The 12,681-nt window shown below is 55.7% G+C and overlaps 1 protein-coding gene across 2 annotated transcripts in view; it reads right to left on the reverse strand.

Annotated features, from left to right (window-relative positions):
- The window catches only part of KAZN (kazrin, periplakin interacting protein), a 225,809-nt gene that overhangs the window by 83,345 nt on the left and 129,783 nt on the right, over nt 1–12,681 (reverse strand). The window contains exons 1-2 of one of the 2 annotated variants that reach the window (XM_080380844.1): nt 6,797–6,921; nt 5,411–5,588 (exon numbers count right to left, since the gene is read on the reverse strand). In XM_080380844.1, the coding sequence (XP_080236970.1) occupies nt 5,411–5,588; nt 6,797–6,859 (241 nt within the window). In that variant the 5' untranslated portion in view covers nt 6,860–6,921. Of the gene's footprint in view, nt 1–5,410; nt 5,589–6,796; nt 6,922–12,681 lie in introns of those variants that run through there. The other variant, XM_080380843.1, reaches the window with a different exon arrangement.

Genomic DNA, 12,681 nt, shown 5'->3' on the forward strand with positions numbered 1-12,681 from the left:
GTCTAGCTTGAGGTCTCCAGACCTGTTGCTTCCACAAAATCCATCTCCATACCTGAAAGCATCAGCCATCAAGACTGGAGCAAAAAAGCACACAGCAAGAGGAAAGGACCAGACTGCGAGGCAGCTCCCTGAGCCCATTTGCACGGACCCACAGCCTGGTCCGGCAGCAGGGGCACGCTGCTGTGGCAGCACCTACAGCCCTTAGCTCCCACCTCGCTGTCAACTAGAAATGATGAGAATTGGATTTTAATAAGACTGAGACTGACACTTTGCCGTCTATGGTGCTAGCGCTGACATTCAATGTCTAATTTATAGCCGTGCATTTGGGTGCAAAGAGAGGAGCGCGGACCACTCAAGGAAAGATGTTTGCTCTCAGGCTGGGCAACAAGCCCCCCCAGCTGCCAAGCCCCTTTGGCCTCTCGGAGAGCTTCATGTTAAGGATGCAGATCTTCCTGCATCACCTGGCCCCAGTGCCCGAGAACACCAACATACCTGGAGTAACAGATAATAAGTGACGGGAGGAAAGGCTGTCCTTCTGGAGGACACCCAGCCCCACCAGCGGCTGTCAGAGTGCCTGAATCCAACGGACAAAATCACCCTTAATCTTGCCCGAGTTTAAGACCGGGACTATTTACCCCTCCCCCCCTGCAAATCTAACACCAGACCTCTGCGTGGCTGCGCTGCAAACCGGGGAGTCAGACACCCCGCATTAAGTCCTCCTTCAACTTCAGAGCTGACCTGAGCTTACTCATCCTCAGGAGCTTCACTACAACTCCCCTGGACGGACCCTAAAGGAATGAGAACCTAAACATTACGCTAACCATGCCAGACGAGGCTTTTGAACAGGAAAGCTCCAGGAATGATATTTTAAGTTAACATCCTCAAAGATTAAGATGTAACAGGGACCTGATGCGCTACCTGCAAACTAGTTCCTTGCATCCAAAAGAGCCACGTGAGTGCTGCTGCCTCGCCATTTGTCTCCCAGAGCATGCAAGTGTTCCAGAGCATGAAACTAATTGCTCCCTCACCCCATGAACTATGCGGGACAGAGGTAAATGAAGTAGGAAATGGTTAGAGTAACAGTACACCAAGACCTTGATCTTGCGATGAGCATGGTGCAAAAATACTCCCCATACACAACTGGACAGCAGCATCCCAACTCCTCAGGTCCCTTTACAGTACCAGCTCTCAAGCTCTGGAAGAACAAATAGCAGGGATGATTTCTGAAAAGATGAGAACGGTACATTTTCAGCAGCCTGAGATGATTACTCGCAAAATAGCAACAGCACAGAGGTAACTGATTGCCTCCCGGGCAAAAGTCAAAGTCTTTGCATTGTAGCTATGGAAGTGTACAGAGATCAAAGAGAAAACGAGAAAACTCTATTTTAGGCTGTCACGAGCATAAAGGTCCTCCTGGCCCTTTGGCATCACCAGCCACCAAGACACGACTGAAACCTTTCTTACACTGCACCTGCCCCAGATCACTGTGCGGCAAGGAGAAATCCTTGATTCCAGGAGCAGGGTGCAGCTCCGGCTCCCTTCCCAGGTGAACTGTGGCAGCATCAGGCAAACACCATCCCCACCATCGCACCCAGCTCCACGCGAGCCGGGACGCTGTGACCACTGCATGCCGTGATGCTCTGGAACAGGCAGCGAGATATGCCGAATGCTGAGCGACGTCTTACTAATAACACTTAGCTATTGATTGCGCTTTACACCTTCAAGCACTTTACCAACAGTAATTAATTAAGATGTTTTTCATTTAACGCGGAAAGGGGACTCAAGCAAAAACACGAGGCAAAATGGACCGACCGCTCGATTCAATGCAGCGAGTCCTTGCACCCAAACTTTGCATTTCCCCATGGATGCTGCTCTCACTCCAGCAAGCGGAGGCACAGGTGTAGGTTCAGCAAAGGCCCCGAGCCAAGCGCCCAGCGGTGCCTGCAGTGTGAACGGGGCCACTGCTCACCTTCCAGCTGCCACCGCTGCCTGCGATGCTCTGCCTGCCTACCTGCATCCCTCCCCTCGCTCCCAGCATCCTGCCCCGCTGCCGCAGCCTGACCCAGACCACGGGGCATGCCTTGTGCTCCCAATTAATTCCACCAATACTCATTCAAATGAGAATTCGAACACAAGCATGCTGACATGCAGCTCCAGCGATGTCACCGAGAGCTGGCTGGAACTGCTGCGCTGAGCGCCGCGGACATGAAGTACCAATTTCCACCCACTCTGCATCCAGGCTGGGGCAGGGACTGCAGCCAGGACACTCCTTCCAGCAAAGCCGCTGTTTAAAAAAAAAAAGACTGTCAGGGCTGAGAGGTTTGACTGATTAACACTCACGCTAAGGACTGTAACAACACATAAGTTCCATTCCTACCCACCCACACCCACCCACCCTCCACTCCTGCTCTCCCTCTTGGCTGAATTCTCCCAGTTTTGTTTCGGACTGCGTGGAGCAGGCCCTCGGAGCATACCTCGCCGCTGCAAAACCAGCACGTTACAGCGGAGAGAAGCCTCGGTGTGCACAAAGGGGGGCAGTTACTACCTCGAGCTGTCTCAAGCTGCACCGTAATTACACAAAGACCACACCATACTAATTGCTGACTGAGCACCGCACAGAGGCACGCACTTACCTCCTTCCACACGACTCGGGACTGACCCGCAGCCCCTGCCAGCAGCAGTGAGACCCCCGAGCTCCTTCCCACCAGGAGCAGAGGGACGTGACGATCCTGCCCTGTGCTTTTCCACCCGGAGCACCCCAGATCCCCGCCCCATGCCCAGCAGCCACCCCAGCCCCACCGGTGCACCCAGTGTTCGCCCATGCAGGTGAGCGAGCGGCTGCCCTCCCAGCTCACCAGCCTCCTGCCTGCCTTGAGCATCTCTGTGTAAACCAGACAGCTTGGCAGCTCTCCTACTCCGGAGACACACAACAGCGGAGCTATTCAGAGACACTTGTTTTCACCCCATCCTTCTGAACGCCGTCTCAGAATCCTTGACGAAAAGCATAAGGCTTGCTACAGATATCTTGGGCCTGCCGAGACAAACACGGAGTGATGTAGGAGAGCGTTTATGGCAGTACATAAACAACCGCACCAAACTCGGGGAGGAAACCCAAAACAGAGAGCGCAGCTCATCGGCAGGGTTTGCCAAGACCAAGGACTCTCCCCCTTCTCCTCAGCAAGCATGATGAACACAATGCTCTTCAAAGGCAATTTTACATTTAATTGATTGGCTTCTGTTACACCAGCAGTGGTATGTGGCTGGATACATCACTTTTTAAGTAACAGCCTCTTAAACTACCGGGGGAAGAATAAACACACATCTATAGCTACAAGGCCACGGAGTCACACCTCATTAGGGATCCATCCTCTCTCCTAGCTCCCCCACACCAGCACGCCGAGCCAAATTTGCCAGACTTAAGAATGGGAAGATGGAGCGAACCCTCCAGCAAGTTCAGCAGCCACCAAAGGTACTGCTCTCGCACCCGGCTGAAGCTGGGACCGCTCCTCGCCAGCGCTCACGGGGACCTCGCGACTCCAAAGCACGTGTAATTGTAGTCATCAAGCACGCGCTCTGGGCACCGGAGGATGCTGCTTGGGCACCTTTACAGCCTACTGACTGGCTTCCATCACGCCGACAGTGAAGGAACCCAAAGAGGAGCTTTTCCATCGCACCGACAGATCAGAAAATCTCAGACAAAAAGAAAAAAAAGAGCCCCCGACCCTCGGAGCACCACAGACACATCCCTCCCTTGCCAGGGCACGCTGCGGGAACAAAGGCACACGAGTGCAACAACACACACCTCTCGCCCAAAGGTTCCTGGAGAGGAAAAGGAGCGATCCCCCGAGCACAGCCCCAGCTTGGGGCGCGAGCAGCTGCAGGATGTTACCTGCTGCGTTCCCACATCCACGCTGGCACGCTCCGCAGCATGTCACCAGCTGCATTCCCGATCCCGCTCCGGCAGATGAAGGCATTCTCCGGCTGCCCTTTCAGCAGATTTTTATATCAGAAAGCGCCTGGGCAGCCCAGACGTGGTACCCAGCAGGGTGCGGTTCACATCACCCGACAGGGACCTACACACACCAGTTCCGAAAATACCTGAGCGCGCACGGAACTTTACTCGCCACGCACCTGCGGCTACCGGGAGGCTCTGCCAGGTCCAGCCCCTGAGGATGGATTAACTTGGTTTAACAAGTGGAATTCACGCACCACACCCCCCTGCCACCAAACCAGCAAAATAGAACAGGCTGGATGGAACAAACCCACAGTTTAATCCTTCTAAATCAATCTGAATTAATGTTGCCACCACCAAAACTCTGGGAGGGCCACCGCAGCCCACCGGGAGCGGCGATGCCCACCGAGAGCTCGGCTGCCTTTGGAGAGCTACAGCCGAACCAAAACGTGGCCGTTAAACAACGCCCAGCCACCGCACCGAGATACTCACAGTAAATAAGTAACGAGTAAATAACAGCTACCGACGTTTTTATCACGCAGGTGTAAATTCAGTTATCGGGGAAGAGAAGGGCTTGCACTATTTTTGCTCTGACACCCAGGCTGCTGCAGGGTGAATTGCCATGCAAGCCTGTAATTATTTGGTAAATACATATATACACGTATATATTTGTATGTAAATGTTCCTGAGGTAAGAGCGATGGCAGCATCCCCCTGGTTCGCAGGTCACAGCAGGGTTCAGCCAGGTGAGTGCTGGACCAGGGCAGGAGTGACCCGGGCCCCACTGGTGAACCCCCTCCCCCCCCGAAGCTGGGGGCAATGATCACTCCCTGCTCCCCCCGCACCCCAGCTCTGGGGCCTGGTGACAACTTTTGGGGGGTTTGAGGGAGGGGTGTGTGTGCATGGGAGGGGGCATGCGTTCATGGGGGGGGGTGTGTGCATGCATGGGGGGAGGGGCGCATGCATGTATGGAGAAGCAGGGGGTGTGCATGGAGAAGCGGGGGGGGGCATGCATGCACGGGGAAATGGGGGGGGGGGGGGGCGCGTCTGGGCGAGCCCTTCCCCCTGAGACCCAGCCCACCACGAGTGCTGCCCGTTGGGGCGGTGGGCTCCCCGCAGCCCCCCCCCCCCCCCCGCCAGCCCCGGAGGGGCGGGTGGCGGCGGTAACATGGCTGCTTTTCTACCGAATTACGAAATCGGTAATGGGAGCCGGGGTACCAGGGCGGGGGGGCGGGCGTGCGGGGTGGGGGGTGGCGTGTGCGGGGGGGCACCGGCGAGTTCAGCAGCGTGCCGGGGGGGGGGGGGGGGGGGGGGGGCTGGAGCCGAACAAGTCATTCGGTGCCTGCCAGACCCCAAAGGGGGGGCGGCCGGCAGGGGCGGCGCCGCATCCCGACGGGACGCCCCCCGCCCCGCAGCCACCGCAAGCAGCCGGGGAGCCCGGGGGGGGCCGTGCACCCACCTTGCGCGCTGTGCGGGCCGTGCTCCATGGCCGGGTCGCTGCCCAGCTCGGCCAGGCGGCGGCCGGTGGCGGCCAGCTCGGCGCGCAGCGCCGTCACCTCCTGGCCCGCCGCCTGCAGCGCCCCGTCGATGCGCAGCGCCAGCTGCTTGTTGTCGTCCATCATGTGCAGGATTTTGGCCTGGGGGAGGGAGGAAGAGGAGGAGAGAGGTGAGCGAGCGCCGGGGGTGGGGGGCGGGCGGGGGGCTGGGGGGGCTGCCGGAGGGAGCCGCGCGAGGGGGAGGGGGCGGGGCGAGGGGCGGGGCGAGGGGGCGGAGAGGGGGGTGGGCAAGGAGAGGGAGCTGTGCGAGGTGGGGGGGGGCAGAGAGGAGGGGGGTCTGCAAGGAGAAGGGAATTATGCAAAGAGAGCCCTGCAAGGATTGGGGGGGGGGGGGGGGGGGGGGGCAAAGGGGAGGGGGCCGGCAAGGAGAGGGGAGCTGTGCAAGGCGGGAGGGGGGGGGGGGGGGTGTCTGCAAGGAGAAGAGAGTTGTGCCAAGGGGGCCCTGCAACGGGGGGGGAAAGGGGATGGGAGTCTGTAAGGGGGGGGGGGGGGGGGGGTCGCCGGCAAGGAGAGGGGAGCTGTGCAAGGCGGAGGGGGTCTGCAAGGAGAGGGGAGCTGGGCAAAGGCGGCCCTGCAAGGGGGGGGGGGGGGGGTAAAGGGAAGCGGCGTCTGCAAGGTTTGGGGGGAGCTGTGCAAAAGGGGTCCTGCAAGGGGGGCAAAAGGAAGGGGGGGGTCTGCGAGGGTGGTCAAAAAGGAGGGGGCAAGGAGAGGGGAAGCTGTGCAAAGGGGGCACAAAGGGGAGGGGAGTTTGCAAGAGGGTGCAAACGGGAGGGGGCGAGGAGAGGGGAGCTGTGCAAGGGGAGAGCAAAGGGGGGGGCTCTGCGAGAGAGGTGCAAAGGGGAAGGGGGCTGTGCAAGAGGGGTGCCTTGTAAAGGGGGCGCAAAGGTAAGAGGGAGTCTATGAAACGGGGGGGGGGGGGGCTGTGCGAGGGGGTGCAAGGCGGGAACCTCTGCAACGGGGGGCACCGCGCGGAAGGGGTGCGAAGGAGAGGGGAGCTGTGCAAAGGGGGCTCTGCAAGGGGGGTGCAAAGGGAAGGGCCGTGCAAGGGGGGTGCAGGGGGGAAGGGGGCTGTGCAAGCGGCTGCAAAGATAAGGGGAGGGGGGGTGTCTGTGAACCGGGGGGGGGGGGGCGGGGTAGTGCTGCGCGAGGGGGGTGCGAAGGGGAGAAGCTGTGCAAGAGGGGTACGGAGGGAGGCGGGGGGGGGGGGAGCTGTGCCAGTGGGGAGCGAAAGGGAGGGGGCTGTGCGGAGGGGAGGAACAGGCTGCGCGGGGGCGGGGGGGACCCCCTACCTGTTGCCCCCCCCGGCAGCCCGGGCAGGGCCGCGACGGAGGCGAGCGCTCGGCCGAGGGCATCCGCGGCGTTACGCGGCGCTACGCGGCGCTCGGCGTCTGCCGCGGGGGCGGGTCCGGGCTGCGCGGGGCGGGCAGCTACGGCGGGGGGCGGGGGGGCTGCGGTGGCCGCGGCCGCGATGCATTTATAACCAGCCTCCCCCCAGATGCCACACGCCCCCCCCCGGGGAGTTCCGCGGTGCTGCGCGGGCGTGGTGAGGCTGCAGTGCCGGCTGGGAGCACCGCTCATTAAGTGCCTTCCTGCTAATTGGGCTGGGGTTCACCCCGCGGGGGGGTACCCTGAAGCTGCGTGGCGCAGGTGATGGTCAAATGGGGTCCAACCCCCCCGGGAAGGGTCCTGGCAGGGGAAGAGCAGCCTGTGGCTGCTGTGGCAGCAGGTAAATGCCAGTGTCCTTAGCACTGGTGGTTCATGTGGCACGAACCCAGGGTGAAAAATCGAGAATTATTTGGTATCATCGCTGGCGACTGCTAGAGGGAGTGCTGATGTTTCCCTGTGCTTTATCAGTGCCTTCGAGGGTTCCAGTTGCATGCTTGCCAAGGCCTGGGCTGCAGCGAGCCCACAGAGCCACAGTCCTGGCCCAGGTGGCCACACAGGCTTCAGCCCCCCTGAAATGAGCTGGTGCTGCTCTGGAGATGGTGGCTTGCCTGGCTGCAGCACCCCGAAGCATCCCGGCCTCCCGCCCCGAAGCATCCCGGCCTCCCGCCCCGAAGCATCCCGGCCTCCCGCCCCGAAGCATCCCGGCCTCGCCCCAGGCAGCACCGCTGTCTGCTTTCACCCCTGCCACCAGCACCTCGAGGCGTTCAGCTTTAGGAACCCCATGGCGGGTGGGAGCTGGGAGTGGCGAGGAAGGGCCCTAGCAAAGGGAAAAGCCGGAGAAAAATCACAACCCTTAAGGAAAGAGGGAGAAACAGTCTTGCCTGTGCCTGTGCCATTTGCTAAACCCTCTGCTAATTTGCCTAAAATTTTGGCTGAACAAGCTGGGAAGTGGGGGCAGGTCCTTGGAGTGCGGGCTGCCCCCCACCACCGCTGGCATTGCAGGGACCTTGGCCAAAATGCAGGAAAAACGCTAGAAAAGGGTTTCCCTGCTCCCAGTGCTGCAAAGGTGACTCCGGGAGAGGCTCGATACGAGAGAAATGAGAAGCACGTCACTGTCCCGCGCAGTGACGGTCCCCTGGGAGCGCTGGGATGCAGCTCTGCAGAAGCAGAGGGCTTTGGCACGCAGTGTCCCCAGGCAGCTTTTAGGAAGAGAAACTGGGTAAATCCATCATGTCAGTCTGCTGAAAAAACGATGTGGAGATGGGCCTGGGTTCCCCAAAACCTTGGACCCCATCTGGGTCGTGCAGACAGCCAGCCCTCCTAGAGCGAGAAGGACTGAGTCCTTGTCAAGGGGCATCTAGACCTTATAATCTGTGAAGGGATTTCGTAAAACAAACCCCGCCAGTCTTCGGAGAAATGAAGTACAGTGGCTTTTTCACTGGAACACTGGTTTTGACTGGGAGTTTCCAGCAGCGTCTGCAACCCAACCACTAGCGCCGGGCCAGAGCACTTGGAATATCAGTGGAAAGGCCCGTTTTCCTTAACAAATTCCCAAAGGGCGGACAACCAACCCACAAGAAGAATAAAAGCATTTTTTAAAATTCTTCCTTCATCGTCTATGCAGCCATCCCTGAACGAGATCAAGTTAAGTATATATAGAAATGGAATTCCAATCAAGATAAATGCCTGGTTTCATGCCTAATTTGCATGAGTATTTGCTGCAAAGTGTGCTTGCAAATGAGGGAATTATGTATGTAACCAGATAACCTAAATGTGCAGTCGCGGTACCGTAGATGCGAAACTTAGTCATCGCGCTTGAATAAAACGTAAGCTTCAGCAGAAAGGAGCTCAGCTTTAAAGTGCTGGCATGTTATTTTTATCTTAAAAAATCAGGTTAAAACTGATTGGAGCCTTCCAAGAACACATTCAGCTGCTGAAGTAAAGTCCAAATTATGCTTCTTACTCAATCTAACCTTAATAATAGACTAGTTGAGTTGCTATACTGGCAGCACTGGAATCTTTTTAATTTACTGATGCAAGAGAATTTCTGCATTGGCACGTGCGCTATTTAAAAAAATAATTTTCTTGAAGCTGGTGGTGGAACTCATCCGTAAATAAATAACCGTGCTTTTACAAAAATCTTCCTTATTATTGAAGTCCTTTTGAGATTCCCCTGAAGATAGTTGGAAGGTTTTCTCCCCCTCCCCATGCCTCCTTACCAGGGAGCAGCTTGGGCCATTTCAAATCGCCTCCGATCTCTCGGAGTGGGATTTGATCTCTCTGAGCTGCCGCCTGGGAAGAGCGCTGGGACCCTGGTTCCGCCATCGGGGGAACCCACAGAGCCGCGGAACGGTCCCGATCACGGCTCTAGCAGCAGAACTGCCTTCAGGAACGAGGAGTTTAAAATACCAGCAGGGTGTGCGCTCAGGGTGTGATACCTGAGGGTTGTGCCGATTCCCATTCTGAAGGCCAAGCGTTTGCTGAAATCCTCAAAATTGGGATGGAATGAAGCATTAGGAAATGAACTGGGCCTCGTTCCCTTTCTCCTGTTAGTTCTGAATTAACAAAAAATTAAATTAAATGCTAATTAAGGAGCCAAAATTAGAAACATATTATTTCCCCAAATTGCTTTTTTTTTTAGTTCCATCTTTTTGCAGGCAGTCTGACAGTGGTGCAGCCAGCCCATGTCCCTGAGGGATGCGAGTCCCTGGCGGCGCAGATGAGGCACAGAAAGGTCGGGAATGTTTCCTGAGGATGCATGGGGAACCTCAGTCAAGGGCAACAAGCCTCGGATCTCCATTCACCCCCAGCTACGCTCAGCACCTTTTCGGGCGGTCCAAGGGTAGCCCTGAAAACCTGCACAACCCCCTCAGTCTGGGGCAACGCGCTGTAGCAGCAGCATCGCGTCCAGGCAGGCTATTTCTCAAGAATATACACGTGTCATAAACATGGATGGAGGAAGATTGGAGAATACTGTCTCTCATCTTGGCTTTTGTTTCAACCTAAGGAGTGCAGTAAAGGGAATATGAGAAGGTTCAGGAGATGAAGAAGGTCTGGGTAGCACAGGGGTACTGCTCAAGCCTTCCAAACACTTTAATCTGCTGTTCAGATTACCACTTTCTATAGTTTCATATGTACAATATGCAAAGGAACCAGTTTAACCAAATGGGAAAATCATTTTGTGTTAAGGTTGAACGTAATCTAATACCGCCCTTTGACTTGATTCAATTAAATCCTTTCTTTTCCAATTAAATAATCAGCCAGAATTTAATAAAAACGAATTTCAATGTGTCATCCTGCAGAATGATGATCTCTGAGATGATGAAGGCTTATGTAAATTCTGCTGATCGCTCTTTATATGCTTGTGCCTCACTTCCACCCAAAAAAATTTGCCTTCTGTCTGTATATTTACATTAATTTCTCATCTGCTCCATGCATCTCTGTTTGCAGTAACAATTCCCAGCCGAAAGGGCTGCAAGTCTCAGCAGCTTCTTTCAGCGCATCCTCTAAAATGGACCTTCTGTGACTGGAAAAAAGCTTCCCAGAGACAGGGTGTCTGATCCGCGCCTCCGCTTTGTGACGCCCTGGCACGCTGCAGCGCAAACAGCGGCAACTTGGCCCTTTCCAAATGTCACTGGGGACATCTGTGTGGCCATTCATTGGCAAAGAAAAGCTCACCGAGAAAATCCGGTCCAAGAGACCAGCAAACTTTAGCTGCCATCACCAGAAAAAGCACAGCCTGCCCCGAGTTCAATAGTCTCTTGTAGCGCATCTCCGCTGAGTAATTCCCATTGAAGTTACAACAGTTGCTAATATCCACGATTGTTTTTTTCCCTCTGCAAAGGTCGTGTTTTTATTTGTGTATTTATAACTGCATTTGACCCCTCCTTCTCAAAATACTGAGCACCAAGCCTTTTCTCCTGCAACTGGAGTGCACAGCAGCATCTTAACACAGACCTTGCTCGTGTGTTACTGCTGCGCTGAAGCTGAAATGCTAGTGCTTCAGCTAATGAGTTATTAAAACGGGATCAAACAGAGCTAAGGATAGGCAGGTTAAAAATTCAGGTGAGTATTCTGTTTTCCCTGCCATGCTGCAGTGACACGTTTCCCTGTCTCCATTTTTGCGCGGGCGCAAGGGTCCCGGCGACCTTCTCGGGCTGTGCATCCCTCGGGACCACGAAAACAAACCCATTAATGTTTATAAAGTGTCTCAGACTGGGGGAATTACATCACTGTGGTGAGATACAAGCTTAATGGATCAAAACAAACCCCAGATCCAAAACTCCCAGCTTAGACACATCTCAGTTACCGGGCTCAAACCTCGAGGAATCCCACTGAGAAAGGATAATTGAGAGAAAAATGTGATCCCAGAGATTTTTCTCCAGTAAGCCCATTTGATGTTAATAGGAAGCAGATTTCTAGACCCCTTGCAAACAAATGACTTCCACAGCATATTTCACAGCTGAGCGCATGTATGGCACCAGTCTTCATACGCGGGTCTATTAAGCCCAACATTTGTTTAATGAATTACAGCAATCCAATGAATCTGCGTGCATTCAGCCTGTATTTAAATGTTTATGGGGAAGACGTCAGCAGCCAGCTTTTCACAAGCAGGTATGAGTGTCAGTGATGTACCCAAAACCTTGAATGTTTTTTTGGTTTCTGCTTTCTTGGCTATCGAGTTGAATCGCTGTTTAGTTTCATCGAACTGTAAGTGCAGTTACCCAGGAGTTTCGGGGTCTCTGCTGAACATGTTGCTGTTTGGATTCAGGGCAGATGTGGGAGGTTTGCTCCCCGTTGATGAGCCGTGTCTGTCATCTGAGAGATGCTGCACACCTCCCACCTGGATGGGGTTGGTCCCTGCAGCTGCGTGGTGAGTTGAGCCGTTCCAGCTCCCACAGTCGAACAGGGCTGACAGGATTCCCAGATGACCTCACCTTCATCTCACGGGTCAGTAGATGAACCTTGACAAAAATCTAACTCTGGTCCACCCTCCTGTTTGAACGTGTCCTCCCTGGGCGTGAAGCGCTCCCCTTCATGGCATACAGAAGCAATAGTGATGATGGTGCTGTGATAATTTTGCTTTGAAATTCTGATTTGCGGTTGTCTCCAGCCCAGCTCTCCCCACCCAGTAGCAGGTTAGCTGGGTCCTTCCTACGTGGGGGCTGTAAATCTCGCCAGGAGAAGGGGTGAGCCCCAAAGGTGCATCCATGCGAGCAGAGCTGCCTGGCTACACTTTGCTGCAAAACCTGTTTTCATTGTAATTTGGGCTGAAATATCCCTAGGGAGCTGGTTTTAGCATCAACCGAGTGCAAGGCTCCACTTGCTCTAGAATGGTCCCCAGCCGTCACCAGCTCCCCGGCAGAAGGATGCTCGAGCTCCGCTGCTGGCCTGGCCGGGCAGTTTCAGAGCCGCGCTGGCTGGCAGGGGCTGCGCTGTCTGCCTGGGGGCTTGGGGGGGCTCAGCAAAGCACCGGACCCCTGGCAGTGGCGAGTGGGTGGGTGAATGGTGGCAAGTCACGGAGACCCACCAGTGCAGCTGAGCAGCTCGGTAGCACCCAGTGGGAACCCGCTCAGTGGGGCAAGGGGAGTGAGCATGGAGCCAAGCACACAGACACGGTACCGACGCGCTCCGCAGCAGTGAAGCCGCTGGATCCCACAGAGAGCTTTCCAGAAAGGAAGAGGGAAACAGGGAGCAAAGAGAAAAAACTTCAGGCAGTGTCTGTACGAAAGGCCATTTCCCCATCGTTTCCCCATCACAAATTAGAGGGGGAAGATGTGGTTGGGTG

This window comes from Falco punctatus (genome assembly GCF_963210335.1).
Source record: "Falco punctatus genome assembly, chromosome: 3".
In the NCBI taxonomy this organism is placed as follows: domain Eukaryota; kingdom Metazoa; phylum Chordata; class Aves; order Falconiformes; family Falconidae; genus Falco; species Falco punctatus.